Source organism: Pongo abelii, chromosome 12 (genome assembly GCF_028885655.2).
Source record: "Pongo abelii isolate AG06213 chromosome 12, NHGRI_mPonAbe1-v2.0_pri, whole genome shotgun sequence".
Taxonomy (NCBI): Eukaryota; Metazoa; Chordata; class Mammalia; order Primates; family Hominidae; genus Pongo; species Pongo abelii.
Genome location: NC_071997.2, coordinates 26,984,981 through 27,005,066, shown reverse-complemented (window position 1 = coordinate 27,005,066; position 20,086 = coordinate 26,984,981). Strand labels below are relative to the sequence as shown.

Here is a 20,086-nt window from a genome sequence, read left to right as displayed (position 1 = left end):
AGATGTCTATGTTGAGACTGTTCCCTTTCCAGAGTGTAGAGTTGTCACTGGGAAGTGACCACCTAGTCAAGGATCACAATTTCCCCTCCCTCTTCTCCATTCACCCCCGCTTGCTTCTAGATGTGACAAGCTTTCACCAGTAGAAGTGACACGTGTCTCTTCTACAAGGTGAATATGAAGCAGATGTACCTTTTCTGTCTCCCCTGCCCTGCCTGCAGAGCTCTGCACTCTGAGGGAAGGGCAAAGCTGAAAAATAGTGCCTGGAGCCCTGCCATCTGGGAGCACTCATACTGCACTGTTGCTGAGTAAGAACCTTGCATTGCATCAAGCCACCAAATGCTGGGAGGTTATTCATCACAGTGGTGAGCATTATCTTAATTAATATGATTTGCTATTAATGCATTTAACGCATTTTGTTGGCCAGTAAATGACTAGTAATACCATGGAGCAAAAGTTACAGAAACTTTTATGGAAGAAAAATGAAAAAAATTGAAACCATTACTTTTTTCTGAAAATTGGCAAAAGACTGCTCTTCCTAAATTTCAAAGCAAAGTACTTGTGTGACTCACACACATATTCCATGGAACATGGCTTTGAGACCCCCTGAACAGGCTTTTTGGAAGGCTCCTTTCTGCTCACTCTTTCAGAAGAACAGCATCTAAGGTGGTGGGTACAGGTCGTGGCAAACTCCACCTTTGCCAGGCCTCTCTCTGAATACCCTTATTATTGCAGGTGTTCACCCTCACATGATCCAAGGATAGAGTGTGAGGGCCTGGGACCTCTCCAATGTCTTTCCTTTTTTTTTTTTTTTGAGACAGAGTTTTGCTCTTGTTGCCCAGGCTGGAGTGCAATGGCACTATCTCGGCTCACTGCAACCTCCGCCTCCCAGGTTCAAGTGATTCTCCTGCCTCAGCTTCCTGAGTAGCTGGGATTACAGGTGTGTGCCACCACACCCTGCTAATTTTGTATTTTTAGTAGAGACAGGGTTTCTCCATGTTGGTCGGGCTGGTCTCAAAGTCCCAACCTCTGGTGATCTTGGCCTCGCGAAGTGCTGGGATTACAGGCGTGAGCCACCATGCTGGCCCAAAGCCTACTTTTCTATAAAGATGAACATACTTGGCTGGGAGCAGTGGTTCACGCCTGTAATCCCAGCATTTTGAGAGGCTGCAGCAGGCAGATCGCTTGAGCCCAGGAGTTCGAGACTAGCCTGGGCAACATGGTGAAACCCTGTCTCTACAAAAAATTTAAAAAAAAAAATAGTGGGGCATGGTGGCATGTGCCTGTGGTCCTAGCTATTTGGGAGACTGAGGTGGGGGTGAGAGGATCCTTTGAGTCCAGGAGGTCGAGGCTGCAGTGAGCCATGATCATGCCACTGCTCTCCACTCTCCAGCCTGGGTGACAGAGCGAGACCTTGTCTCAGAAAACAAACAAACAAACAAGCAAACAAAAAAACATATTTCAGGAGATGAGATGATGAGAAAGAAGTGCCATCGTATGCTGGAATCTAAATAGAAATTTAAGAAAAAAATCCTAGGTCAGAATAAGCTCATTAATAAGCCCAAGTATTTACATCTCACCCAGATATTTGGCTTCTCTGGAGCTCAGGACCAACCTTGTAAGGTTCTCCTTGTCTATCGCTGATTAAGGAAATTCTCCAGCTTCTTTGTTCTGATTTAGCATTATTGTTAGTGAGCCAGGGCGGGGTTTCACTGTTTATTAATTGATTCAGTCTCTCGCCACTAAATTCAAGATTAATAGACTCAGTGAATAGTAACATTAATATAACCTTTTACTCTATAGCACTAGCATTTGAAACCACTACATCAAAGTGGCTATCTTAACATAGATGCCTATCACTTAGTTTTAATTTCTAGACACGTAGCCTAAGTATTTAAATGCACCAACGAAAGCTCATCTTCTAATTTTATTACAACAAATTAGAAACCATGAAAGAACACACTACTGATTAATAGCAGGACCCAGAATTTGGGGAGCATAAATTTTACACACTAGGGGAAGAGTATTTCAAAAAAGAATACTTATTACAAATTCAAAACCACAAACAAAAGCATTTATTTAGACCAAGAAAAATCACACTGTATTACAAATTTAAAATGCCACAAACATCCCAAAATCCAGAACAATAGTTTATTAGTATTTTATTACTATTTTATCAGTCAACTGGTTAATACGTTTGCTACATTTTTTGGCTGTCAACTCTGATCGCTTCTTCATATAGCAACAATCCATATAATTTTTGATAGAGAGAATAGAAAAGCAATTGTGTCTTTCCTCTAGAATTGTTCATCCGAAATTGTGTTTTTTTAATTACTGCTGCTTCAGAAAGGTTTATTTTGGCTCCACAACTCATCATTGGTAAATGTATGTATTAAATACATTTTGAGAATTGCTGTTAAATTTGGAGACCCCTCTATCAATTTTTTTCCCTCTATGAACTAGCCTAGCTGTAGTCACTATTTGTAGCCCCACTGCACGTTTGTGAACTTCAAAACACTGGAATTCTGACTAATTTCATGGGATTCTCATCAAAAAAGGAAAATATTATGATGTACTTAAAATTGCACTTGTTGCATTATCAAGCATATTTCTGATTTCTGACATGCATTCCATCTGACTAGGTGTTGATGATAACTGCTTACAATTTTACATGTCTAATGGCTGGAAAAATTTTTTACAGAGTAACTTCTGACTGTGTGTTGCAGATAAGAAGTTGTACTTCGGCCGGGCGCAGTGGCTCATGACTAATCCCAGCACTTTGGGAGGCCGAGGTGGGTGGATCACCTGAGGTTGGGAGTTCGAGACCAGCCTGACCAACATGGAAAAACCCCATCTCTATTAAAAAATACAAAATTAGCTGGGTGTGGGGGCGCATGTCTGTAATCCCAGCTACTCAGGAGGCTGAGGCAGGAGAATCGCTTGAACCTGGGAGACGGAGGTTGCAGTGAGCCGAGATTGTGCCATTGCTCTCCAGCCTGGGCAACAAGAGCAAAACTCCGTCTAAAAAAAAAAAAAAAAAAAGAAAGAAGCTATACTTAAAGCTACAGAGTAAGGTAATGTTAGTGCAATCATCCTCTACATACCCACACACACACAGGCATGTTAGGTCAAGTTCATGTCATGGTACAAGCACTGAGCCTCCACCTTTGAGCTACAGTGTTGGGTGAGCCCGCACAATAACTGCTAGGAACATCCTCAGATGCCGTCTCTGCACTGTGGTGGCCCACAATAACATTGCTGTCCTGTTGCATTTTCACTATTCAAATATACATATATTTGATATATATAAATATACATATTTAATTCAGCAAGCAATTGAGTTAGGTGTAAGTTGGAAAGATTCAGATAATATACTTGCAGATAGTTTCAAGTACTTCATACCAGTGCTTCTCAAATGCTAATGGACAACACGAATCCCCTGGGGTCTTGTCAAAATGCACATTCTGACTCAGTAAGTCTGGGGTGGGCCCAAGATTCTGCATTTTTCTAACAAGATCCCAGGTGAACTTGATGCTGCTGGTAAAGCGACCTCACTCTGAGTAGTGACCTTGTTGGTTTTGGGGATTTTCTTAAAATTACTTTAGAAACTCTGTGGATCAAAATGCTTCTTCACAACACATAAGCTTGAAGTTTATTTTTTATAAAATTCAGCCAGCTGACTAATGCTGTCTGTTTTTCACAAGACTGGCTTTAGTCATTTAAGGTAAAGAGTCACACTATAGCAGAGAAAAGTTCAGCTTTCGGATAAATAACAAGAATAAATAGCAAGTGGCATCCTCCCGCCCCTCAACATAAGCAGCTGTGACTGCAAAGGTGGGAGAGAAAACAGCATCTGAAAACACCCTGATCCCCTCCCAGCTTCACTCTGCCGTTGACACCCTGTGGCCATTGTCAGGATAAGCTACAAGAGGGAACTTACTTCTCTGGAGTCATCCATTTGTTCCAAATTCAAACCAACTTTAGCTTTGATCTGCTTTTCTCCTTAAAACAATCCAACAAACAATCGTGGCTGTTCCTGTGACTTGAATTAAACAGTGTGGGTTTCTATTGTGTTTGTTTTTACTCAAGTCTTAATTTATAACCATTTCTCCTTTTTTTTTTTTGAGGGAGTGTTGCTCTGTCGGCCAGGCTGGAGTGCAGCTACTCCCTCCTCTTCTCCTCCGACCCCTTATCAACCCCCCTTCTAATATTAACAACCTGACTCCTGCCCCTCAAATCTCGGCTCACTGCAACCTCCACCTCCCAGGTTCAAGTGATTCTCCTGCCTCAGCCTCCTGAGTAGCTGGGACTACAGGCACCTGCCACCACACCTGGCTAATTTTTGTATTTTTAGTAGAGACAGGGTTTCACCATGTTGGGCAGGCTGGTCTCGAACTTCTGACCTCAGGTGATCCACCCACCTCGGCCTCCCAACGTGCTGGGATTACAGGTGTGAGCCACAGCACCCGACTGACTCTATGTCTTTTTATTGGAGAGTTTAGTTCATTCACATTCAATGTTATTATTGATAAGTAAGGACTTACTCTTGCCATTTTGTTACTTGTTTTACTGGTTGTTTTTGTGGTCTTCTCTTCATTTCTCCCTTCCTGTTTTCCTTTTAGTGAAGGTTATTTTCTGTGTGTATGTTTTAATTTCTTGCCTTTAATTTTGTGTGCATTTGTTGTATATTTTTTGACTTGAGGTTACCATGAGGCTTGCATTATATATATAATCCATTATTTGAAACTGGTGACAACTTAACACTGATTGCATAAACAAATGAGCAAAGGGAAAACGAATGAAAAGTCTGCACTTTAACTTCATCCTCTCGCTTTTAAACTTTGTTGTTTTTATTTATATCTTTTTATGCTATGTCTTGAAAAGCTGTTGTAGTTATTATTTTTGATAAGTTCATCTTTTAATCTTTCTATTCAAGATATGGGTAGTCTACACATTAAAATTACAGTGTTACAATATTCTGTGTTTTTCTGTATACTTACTGTTACCAGTGAGTTTTGGACCTTTAGGATCCTTCTTCTTGCTCATTAATGTCCTTTTCTTTCAGATTGAAGAACTCCCCACCAATCCTTTTTTTTTTTTAAGACAGGGTCTTGCTCTGTCACCCAGGCTGGAGTGCAGTGGCACGATCTTGGCTCACTGCAACCTCTGCCTCCCGGGTTCAAGGTATTCTCTTGCCTCAACCTCCTGAGTAGCTGGTATTACAGGTGTGCACCACCACACCCAGCTAATTTTTTGTATTTTTAGTAGAGATGGGGTTTCACTATGTTGGCCAGGCTGGTCTTGAACTCCTGACCTCAGGTGATCCGCCCGCCTCGGCCTCGCAAAGTGCAGGGATTACAGGCATGCGTCACCATGCCCGGCTAATTTTTTGTATTTTTAGTAGAGATAGGGCTTCACCATGTTGGCTAGGCTGGTCTTGAACTCCTGACCTTAGGTGATCCATCCACCTTGGCCTCCCAAAGTGCTGCGATTACAGGTGTGAGCCACCGTGGCTGGCTGAAGAACTCCCTTTAGCATTTCTTGTAGAACAGGTATGGGGTTGATGAAATCCCTCCACTTTTGTTTGTCTGGGAAAGTCGTTATTTCTCCTTCATGTCTGAAGGATATTTTTGCTGGATATACTATCCTAGAATAAAAGTTTTTTTTTTTTAGCACTTTAAATATGTCAGGCCATTTTTTTCCGGCCTATAATGTCTCTGCCAAGAAGTCTGCTGCCAGATATATTAGAGCTCCATTGTATGCTATTTGTTTCTTTTCTCTTGCTGATTTTAGGATCCTTACTTTATTCTTGACCTTTGGGAGTTTGCTATTAAATGTCTTGAAATGTTATTTGGGTTAAATCTGCTTCATGTTCTATAACCTTCTTGTACTTGAATATTGTCTCTTTCTTTAAGTTTTGGAAGTTCTCTGTTATTATCCCTTTGAATAAACTTTCTACCCTAATCTCTCTTTCTACCTCTTCCTTAAAACCAGCAACTCTTAGATTTGCCCTTTTGAAGCTACTTTCTAGATCTTGTTGGTATCCATTGTTTCTTATTCTTTTTTCTTTTGTCTCCTCTGTATATTTTCAAGTAGCCTATCTTCAAGCTCACTAATTCTTTTTTCTGCGAAGAGACTCTGAAGCATTCTTCAGTATGCCATTTGCATTTTTCAGCTCCAGTATTTCTGCTTGATTCTTTTAAATTATTTCATTCTCTGTTAAATGTATCTGATAGGATTTGGAATTCCTTCTCTGTGTTGCCTTTGATTTTGTTGAGCTGCCTCAAAACAGCCATTTTGAATCCTCTGTCTGAAAGTTCACATATTTCTGTGTCTCTGGAGTTGGTCACTCGTGCCTTATGTAGTTTGTTTGGTGAGGTCATGTTTTCCTGGATGGGCTTGATGCTTGTGGATGTTCGCTGATGTCCGGGTATTGAAAAGTTAGGTATTTATTGTAGTCTTCATAGCCTGGGCTTGTTTGTATCTGTCCTTCTTGGGAGAGCTTTGCAGGTATTTGAAGGGACGTGGGTATCGTGATCTAAGTCTTTTTCTGGTCACTGCAGCCATATCTGCTTTAGGGGGCACCCCAATCCCAGGAATGCTGTGGTTCTTGCAGACTCTTAGATTTATCACCTTGGTGGTCTCAGGTAGGATCTGGGAGAATTCCCTGGATTACCAGGCAGAGACTTTTGTTCCCTTTGCTTACTTTCCTTCATACAAACAGAGTCTCTCTCTTTCTCTTTTTGTCTCTGTGCTGAGCTGCCTGGGGCTGGGGAAAAGGTGACACAGGCACCCCTGTGGCCACCATCACTGGGACTGTGCTGGGTCAGACCTGAAGCCAGCACAGTACTTGGTCATGCCCAAGGCCTCCAGTGACCACTGCCCGGCTACCACCTATATTCACTCAAGGCCCAAGGGCTATACAATCAGCGGATGACAAATACAGGCAGGTTTGTGTCTTTCCCTTCAGGGCTATGAGTTCTTCCTAGCCCCAGGTGGACCCGAGATGCCATCTGATAGCCAGGGCCTGGAGTCAGAAACCTGATGCTCTATTCTACTGTGGCTGAACTGGCACTCAAGCCACAAGATAAAGTCCTTCCCATTCTTCCCTCCCTCTCTTCCCTCCCATTTCCTCAAGTAGAGGAGTCTGTCCTCATGGCCACCACTGCCCTAGGCCCATGGCAATTACTGCCTGGCTACTGCCTATGATGTTCACTCAAGGCCCAAGGGCTCTTCAGTCAGCATGTGGGGAATGCTGTCAGTCCTGAGTCTCTCCCTTCAGGGCAGTAGGCTTCCCTCTGGCCCAGGGCAGGTCCAGAAATACTGTCCAGCAGCCAAGGCCTACAACTGGGTACTCAGGAGCTCACTTGGTGCTCCACCCACCTGTGGCCGAGCTAGTGCCCAAGCTGCAAGACAAAGTCCCCTTTACTCTTCCCTCTCCTTTCCTCACACAGAAGGAGTCTCTCCCCATAGCCACCACAGCTGGGAATGTGCTGGGTCACACTTGAAGCCAGTACAGCTCTGAGTCTTGCCCAAGGCCCTTGGTGAGCACTGCCTGGCTACCACTATTTATTATTCAGGGCCCAGGGGTTCTTTAGTCAGCAGGTGATGAATTCTGCCAGGACTGAATCTTTCTCTTCAAGACAGCAGGTTCCCTTTTGGCCCAGGGGGTGTTTAGAATGTCATCTGGGAACTAGGGCTTGGAATGGGGGCCTCATGACTCTGCCTAGTGCCCTATTGTACTATGGCTGAGCTGGTATTCACATTGCAAGGCAAAATCCTCTTTACTCTCATGTCTCCTCTCCTCAAGAAGAGAGAGAGGGTCTCTCCTGGAGCTGCAAGCTGCACTGCATGGGGTTACAGGAGGAATGATGTGAGCACTCTCTTGACTGTCTCTGCTGATACCCTACTAGGTTGCATGCACTCCAAGTCCACTGGCTCCGAGTCCAGCACAGCACCAGGACTTACCCAGGAATTGCAGTCCATGCAGCCTAGACTGCCTTCCAAGTTTACTTAGCACCCCAGAGCACTTTAGCCCCACAGCGGCAGGGCTTGCTGGAACTCGAGTTCTGATTGCTGGGATGGACAATTTGCCTGGTTGGGGCTGGTCTAAATCCCTTCATGGGTGTCAGCTGAGTTCTGCCCTGAGTTGCTTTCTGCTATGACAGGGCAGCACTGAGCTCCAATGCAAAGTTCCACAATCACTGCACTCTCCCCGCCACAAGCACACAGATTCTCTCTTCTTGCCATGCAGCTGCTGCTGAGGGATAGGGGAGGAGTGGTGTGGGCAACTCAAGACTGTCTTTCCTACCCTCTTCAGTGTCTCTTTCCTTAATATGATGTTAAAACCAGTACTGTGGTTGCAAACTTGATTTTTGGTTCTTATGAAGGTGCTTCTGTGTGTGGGTAGTTGTTCAATTTTGCATTCTTGTGTGTGTGTGGTGGGGGAACAATCACTGCAGGCTTCTCTTTGGCTATCTAGCTCTGCCCCCCTCCTCATCAACTTTGCAACTAGTGGTTTTGACATCCATTTTATATGATTGCCTAGATCCAATATTCTATGAGATAATATTTTTTAGTTGGAATTATTCTATAAAGACAGAAGTTTCCAGCTGGGCATGGTGCCTCATGCCTATAATCTCAGCACTTTGGGAGGCAGAGGTGGGAGTATTGCTTGATCCCAGAAGTTCAAGACCAGCCTGGGCAACATAGTGAGATCCTGACTCTACAGAAGAAAAGAAAAATAACTTTCCTTCCTCAATTGTTTAGGTTACTCTGAAATCTAGTTTTTGTATATGAAAGTCAGCATAACTGCTTGATTCTTTCCCTTTGACAATTTTTGGAATAAGCTGTAATGGTGACCATTAAAAATATATTTGACTTAGTACATGTAATTGCAGTTATTTTTCTTTGTGATGCTCAAATTCTCCCATCTTTGGCCAGTGGAAGTGCATTCAAATTGGATTCTATATTCTACTGACATAATCTCAGTGTCTTTGATAATTCCCTTGCTTTCTGGCAAAACAAAATGTTTTGGGTTCATCTTGGTTCCTTTAAATGTGAAATTGTATTTAGAGACTACAATCTGGGTGCTATGGGCACTCATTGCTACTGTGTTATTGTTCTGAGCTTTTTCAGTGAGCAGAGTACTTGGCCTTATGTCAATATTTTCCCAGTCTTTTTGGTCTTCTGAGGGTCTTCTCTTGTAGATTGCTCAGGAAGGGCTCATGAAAACAATACTCCTGAGTTTTTGCATGTTTATAACTGTTTATCTGCAGCCTTTCTACCTCAAGGCCAGTTTGGTTGGACATAAAATCTGTGGCTCATATTTTTTGTCTTTGAATATTGTGCATGTGTTATTTCATTGTCTTCTAGCATGAAGTGCTATTTTATAAAAGTCTGAAGGCAATCTGATATTACCCCCTTGTAAGTGACTTTGTCTTTTTGCTTGAATGTCAAAAACATTTTTTCTTTTCTTCTGGAGTCTGTAAGTTTTACTATCATATGTCTCAGTGCCAATTTTCTGGCTCAATTTTCCGAGAATACAGAATGTTTCTTCAATATCTAGTTCAAGCTAATTTTTATTTCAGGAACTTTTCTTAAATGATAAGTTTTAGTGTTTTGCTCTATTCCTGTGCTTTGGTACTTGTTTGGGATTCTTATTAACATGTTAGATCTTTGTTGTTTATTCTCCATCACTTTTCTCACAAATTCTTTTTATCTTTTTCATTTCTTTTTGATTAAAAAAAGCATTTTAAGAGCAGTTTTAGGTTCACAGCAAAGTTCCCATATACCTGCAACATACTTCATATTTTTGAAATTGGTATCAAAGGTGCATTTGCTGTGACAGATGAGCCTACACTGACACATTTTTCTCTTGAAGTCCATAGTTTACACTGGTGTTCACTCTTGGTGTTGAACATTCTGTGGGTTTTGACAAAGGTATAACAACATGTATTTACCACTACAGTATCATACAGAGTATTTTCAGTGCCCTGAAACTCTCTGTGCTCCACCTGTTTATCCTTCTACCCGCCCCCCCAACCCCTGGCAACCACTAATTTTTTTTTTTTTTTTACTTTTGCCATAATTTTGTCCTTTCCCAAATGTCATATTTGGAATATCTTTTTTGATTTTTAAGACATTTTTCCTTTCCATCTTTGATTTCTCTTAAAACATTGCTTACTATGTTTATTTGCTCTTCTGTTCCTTTTAATTCAGTCTTTATTTTGGAATTATTTTTTGTTCTTTTATTTCTAGTACTTTTCGGAGTTCTGTTACAGCTCTTGTCAAATCTTCCTTTTCCTCAATCACCTCATCCTTGATTCTGGTTTATGCTGTTTTGTTTTGTTTTTTTAATAGCATCTATCATTCTCTTCATTTCTTTTGGCTTGTTTTGAAATGATGAGTCAGTTTACGCCCGTTCTGTGGGCATGTCTTTCTGGTGGGTTTCATTATCTGCAGAGATGTTATACTCCAACTGATTCTTCCTTGCTGTCTTTTTAATAAAGACTTTGCATGAAATGTGAGGGTGCATCTTTTCTGTTGTTCATCTTCTAAGTGAGTTGAATGTGCTTATACTTTAGAGAGAAGAGATGGAACACGATTTACTTTTTTCTAACTTCATAGTTCTCTAAATCTCTCTCTGGCTGTTTTCTCAAAGTGATAAAAATATATATGAAGTAGTGCTACCTCCTCTGCTTCTCTACCCTCTTTTATCTAAACTTTTTCTTTCCTTTGTCACTACCATTTCTGTCCTGTGATCAATTTGGATTTTACTCCAAGATGTCTCTCAGTGAGGGGTTTTGTCTTAGAAGGAAGCTTCTTTCATACTAGAAGAAAACATAAGGTAAATCCTCCATGACATTGATCTGGGAAATTATTTTTAAAGATGTGAACCCAAAAACACAGACCACAAAAGCAAAAATAAACAAATAGGATTACATTAAACTAAAAAGCTTCTGCACAGCGAAGGAAACAATCAAGAGTGAAGAGACAACCTACAGAATGAGAGAAAATATTTGCAAACCATACATTGATAAGGGTTAATATCTAAAATATATAAGGAACTCAAACAACTCAATAGCAAGCAAACAAATAACCCAATGTAAAAATGGGCAAAGGATCTGAATAGATATTTCTCAAATAAAGAAGCTTTATTCTGTGAACATCCAGAGTGTGCAGCACCCAGAGTGTCCCTGCACATCAATCTTGCAGCATCATTGTCAATTTGCTGTCACCCACAAATTGATCCCTACAGAATCTCCCTTAATTCCAGCTGTTCTCAGACAGGCTCTCCATGCTTTTTAGTGAGCACCTGTTGGTGACTTGGGTGTTTTCATATCCTCAGAGATGTCAGATGTTGTCTGTGGATCTTTAGATTTGCTATCTTATTTGCTGTGTTTTATGTGAGTACTTAGAGAGCCCAACAAACTACACTGCCACCACCACCATTTTTCCAGAATCCCAAAAATCTTAATGAAGTTTCTACCATAATAATAATAAGGTATATTTTCCCCATCTCAGCCCTAGAATCAGCCCTGGTTCCTTTTATTGGAGAAAGATATTTGGAAACCAAGATCTGGGTGCTTGGTGTGCTCTTTGTAATAGGTATCACTGCCAAGCCTACTTGGTACACAGAGTTAGAAATATATCTATGTATACCAACATATATATACATATATATATACACACACACACACACATACCTACAATCATTTCTGCATCTGTCTACCTGGATATATAAATAAACATGAGTTCATTCTAATGTCTGATTTCAATCCAGTACCACAGGGTTCATTCTGATCTTGTGTGGTCTTATTTGTAACTTCTTTTTCTGACTATGATAAATCTGGCTTCCATTTTCTAAAGCATTTATTTATTTATTTATTCACTCATTCATGCATTTATCCATAGTATAATGTAATTCTGAATTAGTAACGCATATCTCCATGTGAAACAAATTTACAACTAGAGTACAGTATTCATGTCACATCTTTTCATCTTTAGCCTTAGTTTCTACTCAAAGCACCATTTTTAACATTACTTAGGTCATCGTTTTACCCTATGTCCTTCAGTAAAGTTATGTCATATATTTCTAAGATAGCTAGATTCATTTGTCACAATCTGCTTTCCATCCTTGTATTGCCCACATTCGGGTTGATATTTTAAAATTTCATACATTACAGTTTATTCTTTGTGGTATACAGTTCTGTGAGAGTGGACAACGCACAGTCATATACCCACCACCCCAACACCACGCAAAACAGTTCCATCACACTAAAAACTCCCCCGTGATCTCCTTTGCAATCAGCCTCTACACCCCTGACAACCCCTGGCAACCGCTGAGCTGTTTTCCATCATCATTGTTTGCCTTTTCCAGAATGTCATACAAATGGAATCTTTTGCCCTTGATGAATTGCTCATTCATTTTCATTCCTGAGTAGTATTTGGTTATACGGTGATTGTATAAATATACCACTGTTTTACTTTGTTTTTTATTTCTTTCCTTTTTTTTTTTTAGAGACAGGGTCTTGCTATGTTGCCTAGGCTGTCCTCAAACTCTTGGACTCAAATGATTCTCTCTTCTCAGCCTCCTTAGTAGCTGGGATTATAGGCACACACCACCTCACCTGACTGTTTATCTATCCATTCACTTATTGAATGATATTATTACTGCTTCCAGATTTTTGTTAATAATGAATAAAGCTGCTACCAACATTTATATACATGTTTTTATGTGCATATAAGTTTCAAATTCTTTTAGGTAAATACCTAGGGTGTGATTGCTGGATCATATGCTAAAGCATATGCCTGACTTTACAAAAACTACCAAATTGTCTTCCAAATTGCCATATTGCATGCCCACCAGCAATGAATGAGAGTTCTTGTTGGTTTGTGCCCTTAACAGCACTTGGCTTTGTCACTTTCTTGGAACGTGTGCCATCCCCCACATCAGCACCTATTCTTTCTAGGGAAGCCATTGCCCTAGAAACATACTCTGGGACTGAAACTTCCCTTATGGCAAGAGCTGAAGCAAGAGTCATTCCTATTTTTAAATCCAGGTCTTTATTTTTCCTGTGCAAATATGAATGCAGGCATAACTAATAGTTAAGGCTTTTAAAATATATACATTTTGAGGAGGAAAAGGGGAGAGAGAAAGAGGAAGAAAGAAGGAAGAAGAAAGAAAAAAGGAAAGGAAGAAGAAAGGAAAAAGGAAAGAAAGAAGAAAGTCTCATCTTTGGGTAATTTGCAACATGTTACATAAGTGAAGGATGGAATTTGAGGTCACAATTTGCAATCATGGAACTCAAAAATACAAATCTGTTATAAAATGTTAATGAAATTATATTTACTGGGGTTTGTTTTTTAAAAAAGCTAATTTCTGCAATCTGTGAGCTTTCAGTGAGCCAAAAGCTTTGCCTCGGGATGCAATTCCAAGGGATCTTGAGGCTTCCTGTTCATGGGTGAATGGGCAGTTTGCAAAGATACGTTCCTAATGGTCTAATCTTCTAAAACTCTTAGTTGTCAGCTTTTTTGGTTTAGGACACCATTCCAGCCTTCCATGTAAAATGCTCTCCCTGTACATAGCTCTCCTCCTTGAGTTAGAATAGGTCACCTAGGGCCCTGACTCAAGAATGGAGGATAGGGGCTGTCTTTGAATCTCTTTGGCAAGTGAGGACGGGATGTCTCTTCTCCTAACTGAGATGCTTTTTTCTGTGAAGCAGATTCTGGTTTCACAGTGGCTGAACGGCAAGGAGTCTGGATTTGCTTCACAGATTTTAAGTGACCTCAAATGGGGCAGCCTCTTTCCATCGTACAGAACTTCTACTTGCCATAGCACTCCCAAAGGCCAGGGTTTCTAGGGCCCCAAAGAACACACGAGGTGATACCAGATTCAGAAATATGCCTCAAACTGTCTTGTGTAAGTCTGAATTTTAGTCACTATGTTGTACCTTCAGCTTCCTGTTATATACCTATTATCAGGTGGTGGTGGAGTGAAGTTGGAGAGGAGAAAGGTGACTAAATAATCTTTCATTTATAAGAAAATTAGATTAAAAAGCCTAAAAACGCCTTGCGGATTCCATAAAGAAGTAATGAGAGTCCTGTGTGCATGTTTTCATAAACTTGGACTGGGGACACCTTGCACCTCGCAAAGCCCTGCTTGGTGCAGTGTTTCATGCGGACTTCACAATCAAACCTGGCACTTCACTGGGACTGAGACAAAAAGTCCCATTTTCTAGGTGAAGAAACAGGCTCTCTCAGGCAGTCACACAGCTTTCAAAGGGTGAGTAGAGCTGGAATTAAACCCTGACCAAGTTCCATGTCACACAGCTGTGGCCACATAACGTCACCCTGACCGTCGACCCTGTGAAGTAGGAGACAGATGCTGCATTTTCACTGTTGTTTGTCCTCTGTTTTTGTAGCATCCCTGGGAACTTCCCCATCAGCCAGGGGGTTGTCCCCACCACCCTTCACCTGGCTCTCCAATTGGCTGAGACGCTGCTTCATCTTCATCTGGGTGGCGTTGTACTCAGCCAGGAGGCGTGCAAACCTGGTCTGCAGGGTGTCCAGGGAGGACCCCAGCTGCTCCACCTTCTCCTCAAGGTCCTTGGGGTCCGCCCCCGCCCTGGCCAGCTCCTCATCGATCAGGTTGTCTTTCATCAGGATCTGCCGTCCTTTCTCCTCCAGGGCCTTCTTGGCTTCGGGGTACTCAGTGAGGGCCTCCATGAGATCGTCCTTTGAGAGGCAGAACAGGTCTGAGTAGCCGATGCTGCGGATGTTGGCCGTCCTGCGGTTCCCCGACTTGCTCCCCTTGATGTTCAGAATGCTGATCTCCCCGAAGTAGCTGCCATCGCTGAGGACCACGAACTGGGTGACCCCATCATCAGCCACCACGGCCAGCTTGCCCTCATTGATGATGTACATCTCCTTCCCAATGTCCCCCTTCTTGCAGATATAATCCCCAGGGCTGAACACAGTGGGTCGCAGCTTCAGCACCAGCTCCACCAGCAGCCCCGCCTCACAGTCCTGGAAGATGCGAACTTTCTTCAGCGTGTCCAGGTGCACGTTGATGGCGATCTCGGCCTTCAGCTTGTCTGGGAGGCTCTTGAGCACCTCCTTCTCATCCACCGTCTTCTTGTTGGCCCACAGGTAGTCAAACCACCGGATAACCCGCGTCTCCAAGTCCTTGGTGACCTTGCGGAACTGCATGTACTGCTTGATGGAGTCAATCTTGGCCTGGAACTCTGCCCGCGAGGCGTTCATATTCGAGATCATGGAGCCCACATTGCCCACAATGGTGGCAAAAATCAGAACGCCCACCAGGAAGTCTATGACCACAAAGAGATACTCCTCATCTTTCACGGGGGGTGGGGTCTCACCGATGGTGGTAAGGGTCAAGGTGGACCAGTAGAGACTGTAAATATACTTCCTGGAGAGGCGCCCATGCTCTGGGATTGAGATGTTTGGGTAGACCCAGGAGTCTGTCCCAAAACCAATGAACTTGGAAATGGCAAAGTAGATGCAGGCATTCCAGTGGATGATGATGAGAATGTACAAGACCAAGTTCCCAATCCTGAACATATTGGGGTAGTTGGTCCTTGTCTCTGTGCGGTCAAAGAATTCAAAGAGCCGGGAAAACTTCAGTAGACGGTTGAACCTCACTTCTGGGTAGTTTATGCCCACCTTTAAGTAAGCCAGGTCGGTGGGGACCAGGGACAACACATCCAGCTTGAACTGCGTGGTCGTCTTGTAATGCTGCCACAGCCTGTTGGTATCACTGACCATTAAGCCTTGCTCAAGAAAACCTAAAGAAGAAGATGGAGGTCACTTGGGCATCACAGAGGCTGACTTTTTTTGACCATAGTACAAAGAAACATATTTTACCTCACGGCTACACAGTATGCAGGGATACATATATAATAGAAATGATTTCAAAAACAACACTTACCATTACTACAGGAAATGCACTCTGATATTTTCCATTCTATGAGGTTCTAATCTATTCTATTGAATTTTTTTTTAAAACAGGTTGATTGAGTAAATTTAAATATAAATTAGGTATTAGATGATAACAAGGAATGATTATTAAATTTTAAAAGATAAATGGAAATTATATACATATTTTAAAAAAGGATCCTTTAAAATTAGAGATACATGTTGTAAATCAAAAAGTGATGGAGGGCTGGGTGCCATGGCTCATGCCTATAATCCCAGTACTTTGAGAGGCTGAGGCGGGCAGATCACCTGAGGTCAGGGGTTCGAGACCAGCCTGGGCAACATGGTGAAACCCTGTCTCTACTAAAAATACAAAAATTAGCCAGATGTGATGGGGCACCCCTGTAATCCCAGCTACTCGGGAAGCTGAGGCATGAGAACCACTTGAACCCAGGAGGCAGAGGGTGCAGTGAGCCAAGATCGCACCACTGCACTCCAGCCTGGGCAACAGAGTGAGACTCTGAGTCTTAAAAAAAAAAAAAAAAAGTGATGGAGGCAGATCTCAATTGATTTAAAGGTTTATTTTTACCCAGGTTGAAGGTACGTACACCTAGGAGAAAGAAACACAAGTCACAGTAGGATGTGTGGCCTGAGCTTTTTCCAAAGAGGGTTTTGAGGATGTCAATGCTTAAAGGGGACAGAGCAGGCAGCAGGCAGGAGAGGAGAGAAGAAAAGAAAGGGTGGGTAGGCAATGAGGCCACTGGTTACATTCTTGTGAGGCTTTGATTAGCACTCAGTGAATCTACATGTGAAAAGAAGGGAGTGGAGGAAAAGCAAATTATGCAAACTACATTTTACATAAGATAAAGTAAGCATGTGAAATTACAGCTATCTGGGAAGAAAAGGAAGGCAGCTTTTGCATGACTCAGTTCCCAAGCCTAACTCTTCCCTTTGGCACAGTGAGTTTGACTTCCGGAGACATTCTATTTTCTATTCAAAACGCTAAAGTGCTTACTGCCTGGGGTTTGCTTACGCCAGCCAAGAAAAGGGTGGATGAAACAAAAAAGCAAAAACAAAAACAGGAAAATGAAACAAGAAAAGGGTGGATGAAACAAGAAAAGGAACAGATGAAACAAGATGGGCAGAATGCTGATAACAGCTGGAGCTGGGTGAGGGTACACGGGGATTCATAACACTATTCTCTCTGCTTTTGCATACATTTGAAAATATTAATAATAAAAATGTAAAAAACACAGGCCATGGCCTCCCAAATTGATTTCACCATTCAGCAATGGGGCGCAACCTGCCTTTTGAAAACACTTCCAGGAACACAGCTTTCTTTGGTTGCACATGACTGTTACCCAAGAGGCTTTTAAAATATATGAAGTTCGGGACCCACCCCCAAAGAATCTGGTCTGGAGATGGGCTGGACACCTAGAGCCAGGGGCATTATGATGGGTGAAATCAATCAAGGAGGCCATGACCTGCATTCTTTTTTGTTTTTACATTTTCAAACATGCACGAAAGTAGAGAGAATAATAGAAGTAGTCCTTTTAAAATTGTGGTGAGCATCAGAATTTCCCTGAGGGCTGTGTGAAACACAGAGTGCTAGCCTGCAACCCAGAGTTGCCTCCTGGAAGTTGGGGGCAAGTCTAGCAAGTTCCAGGTGATGCTAGGGCTGCGGGTGATGCAAGGCCACTGAGGCTAGACTGGGGTAGGACGCCCCACTCTGCCCCCACTTCTCAGCCCCCAGTTCTTCTTAGCATTATTTGTTATACATGCGTTACTGAGGGCCTTGATCATTATGTAGCCTCCTGTGCCTCCAGCCTCCTCCCCACTTCTTTAAGATGTCTTCTCTCAATTCTAATGATGTTTTCCTTGGAGTGTGACTCCTGTGCCTCCCTTTCTCCCAGCTTCCTGCTGAATCTTGGGTTGCCTAGGATACTACCCAAGCACAAGAAGGTGTAGGGTTAATGTCTGAGTCAGGGTGTCACATCCCACTGAAGCTGGGCTGAGACCAGGGACCATCAGCCCAATGGGCCACTTACAGAGCTCGTGTGTCTGTGGAGATTAACATGACCGCAGCAGCGGGGCAGATGGCCAGGGCTGACTAGGTCACCCACGCAAGCCTCAGCCTGTGTATCTGAGGTCTTCTAAGTTATGATGCTAGGCACCAGTGTGGAAGCAAACAGGGGACCAGTCTGGCGTGGCTGGGCAGTGACTGTGGACTTTGGACAAGTCACTTGGTGTCTCTGATGTTGGTTTCTAAATCAGCAAAATGGAGGTAATCACGCCTGTGCTTCTTGTCTCATGCAGTGTTGCTAATGAAGAAGCAAGACGCACTTGAAATGTTTTGTACGTGGAGCCACACGGAGGTTGGCTACTGTGATCTGCTGGTGTTTATGTCAACAGCTATGGCATAGCATTATTTTATTTTATCATTTTTTTTTTTTTGAGACAAGGTCTTGCTCTGTAACCCGAGGCCATGACTCCCTACAGTCTTGACCTCCTGGGCTCAAGCAATCCTCTCACCTCAGTCTCCTGAGGCACATACCAACACTTCCAGCTAATTTTTTCTTTTTGTAGAGACAAGGTCTTGCTATGTTGCCCTGGCTAGTCTGGAACTCCTGCCTCAAATGACCCTTCTGTCTTGGCCTCCCAAAGTGCTGGGATTACAGGTGCCTACACCCATGCCTGGCCTGGCACAGTTTTTAGTTCAAAAATCTCGGAAACAGGGCCTCTACCAGCTTAGCCAATGTCTTTGTGCAGATTAGAAAAAGATGTCCCAAGGGCACACAGTTCAGCACCCAAGAAATGTGAAGCGGTGAATATCCTTTCCCATCCCCAATCAGAGATGATTTGAAGGAAGTCCTCATTCACCTGGGCCCTATTTCAGATTTTTGTTCTCCACATGTTAAAAGTCCTCTGAAAGCCACGAAGTAACACATCCTGTATCCTCTGACTGTCCGAGAAGAGAAACTCCAAGATTGACTGAGCTCTTCCTGCTCACCCCAGTGTCGAGTAGTGAGAGCTGGAGGGGTCCTTCAAGATTGCAGTTCGGCCTGCTTGTTTCTTTTCTTTTTTTTTCTTTTTCTTTTTTTTGAAACAGAATGTTGCTGTGTCGCCCAGGTTGGAGTGCAGTGGCATGATCTCCACTCACTGCAACCTCTACCTCCCAGGGTTTAAGCGATTCTCCTGACTCAGCCTCTCAAGTAGCTGGGATTACAGGCACATGCCAGCGGGCCCAGCTAATTTTTGTATTTTTAGTAGAGATGGGGTTTCACCATGTTGGCCAGGCTGGTCTCGAACTCCTGACCTCCCGTAATCTGCCCACCTTGGCCTCCCAAAGTCCTGGGATTGCAGATGTGAGTCACTGTACCTGGCCTGGCCTGCTTATTTCAGAGGTGACAAGAACAAGGCCCAGAGAGACAGCCTGACTTGCTCAAGGTCACACAGCTTGTTGGAAGAGCAGAGCCCAGAGCTTAGGTGTCCTGGCCCCTGCTCAGTGTCCTGTCCAAGGGTTCTGTGTAGAGGGGCTTGTGGCCGCACCACCTACCCTCACGATCGGAGGTCCCCAGACCTGCCTGGCCTCTCATGGTCAAAGGTAGGTAACGTCCCATCCACCATGCTGGAACCAGTCTCCCGGAACACTCCTGTGGGGGCCATGGTCCCCTCCCCAGGCCCGGGGCACACTCACCTGTCCGAGCTCGCACGAGCACATCCAAGACATACAGGACATCTGCCGAGTAGTCCAGGACCAGCCACAGCATCAGGTACTCAGACTGCAGCTCATCGAAACAGGCCCTAAAGAAGCCATGTGGGAGATGGATGGCTGTGCATGTGTTTCTGGAGCATGGACCACCCACATGTGGGCACCGGCTCTGTGCTGAAGACGATGGATCATGTAACATGGGAATGGCCCTGCCTATGGTGTCACTACCTCAGTGCAATCACCCCCGCTTCTGATGAGGTGTTTCTGAGAAGCTTTACTGTCCCACAGTCACAGAACTCCTGAGAAGAGCTGGGATTGACCCCAAAGAGTGGCCCCATTGCCTCTCAGCAGAGAGCTACAAGATCCCAGGAGGTACCGTTTTCCAGGACTCACTGGCAGAGTCAGGTAAAGGGGCTAAAGACCTGCCCTTTCTGGAGT

The 20,086-nt window shown here is 43.3% G+C and overlaps 1 protein-coding gene and 1 long non-coding RNA gene across 2 annotated transcripts in view; one reads left to right on the top strand and one right to left on the bottom strand.

Annotated features, from left to right (window-relative positions):
* Positions 1 to 2,858, top strand: part of LOC129057499 (uncharacterized) — a 29,696-nt gene extending 26,838 nt beyond the window's left edge. The window contains exons 3-4 of the long non-coding RNA XR_008522069.1: positions 219 to 362; positions 2,699 to 2,858. This is a non-coding gene — a long non-coding RNA (uncharacterized LOC129057499). The remainder of the gene's footprint in view (positions 1 to 218; positions 363 to 2,698) is intronic.
* A 10,188-nt stretch (positions 2,859 to 13,046) lies between these two features.
* CNGA3 (cyclic nucleotide gated channel subunit alpha 3) overlaps positions 13,047 to 20,086 on the bottom strand; it is a 28,731-nt gene continuing 21,691 nt past the window's right edge. The window contains exons 6-7 of the mRNA XM_002811676.4: positions 19,634 to 19,740; positions 13,047 to 15,806 (exon numbers count right to left, since the gene is read on the bottom strand). Coding sequence (XP_002811722.1) covers positions 14,395 to 15,806; positions 19,634 to 19,740 — 1,519 coding nt within the window. The 3' untranslated portion in view covers positions 13,047 to 14,394. The remainder of the gene's footprint in view (positions 15,807 to 19,633; positions 19,741 to 20,086) is intronic.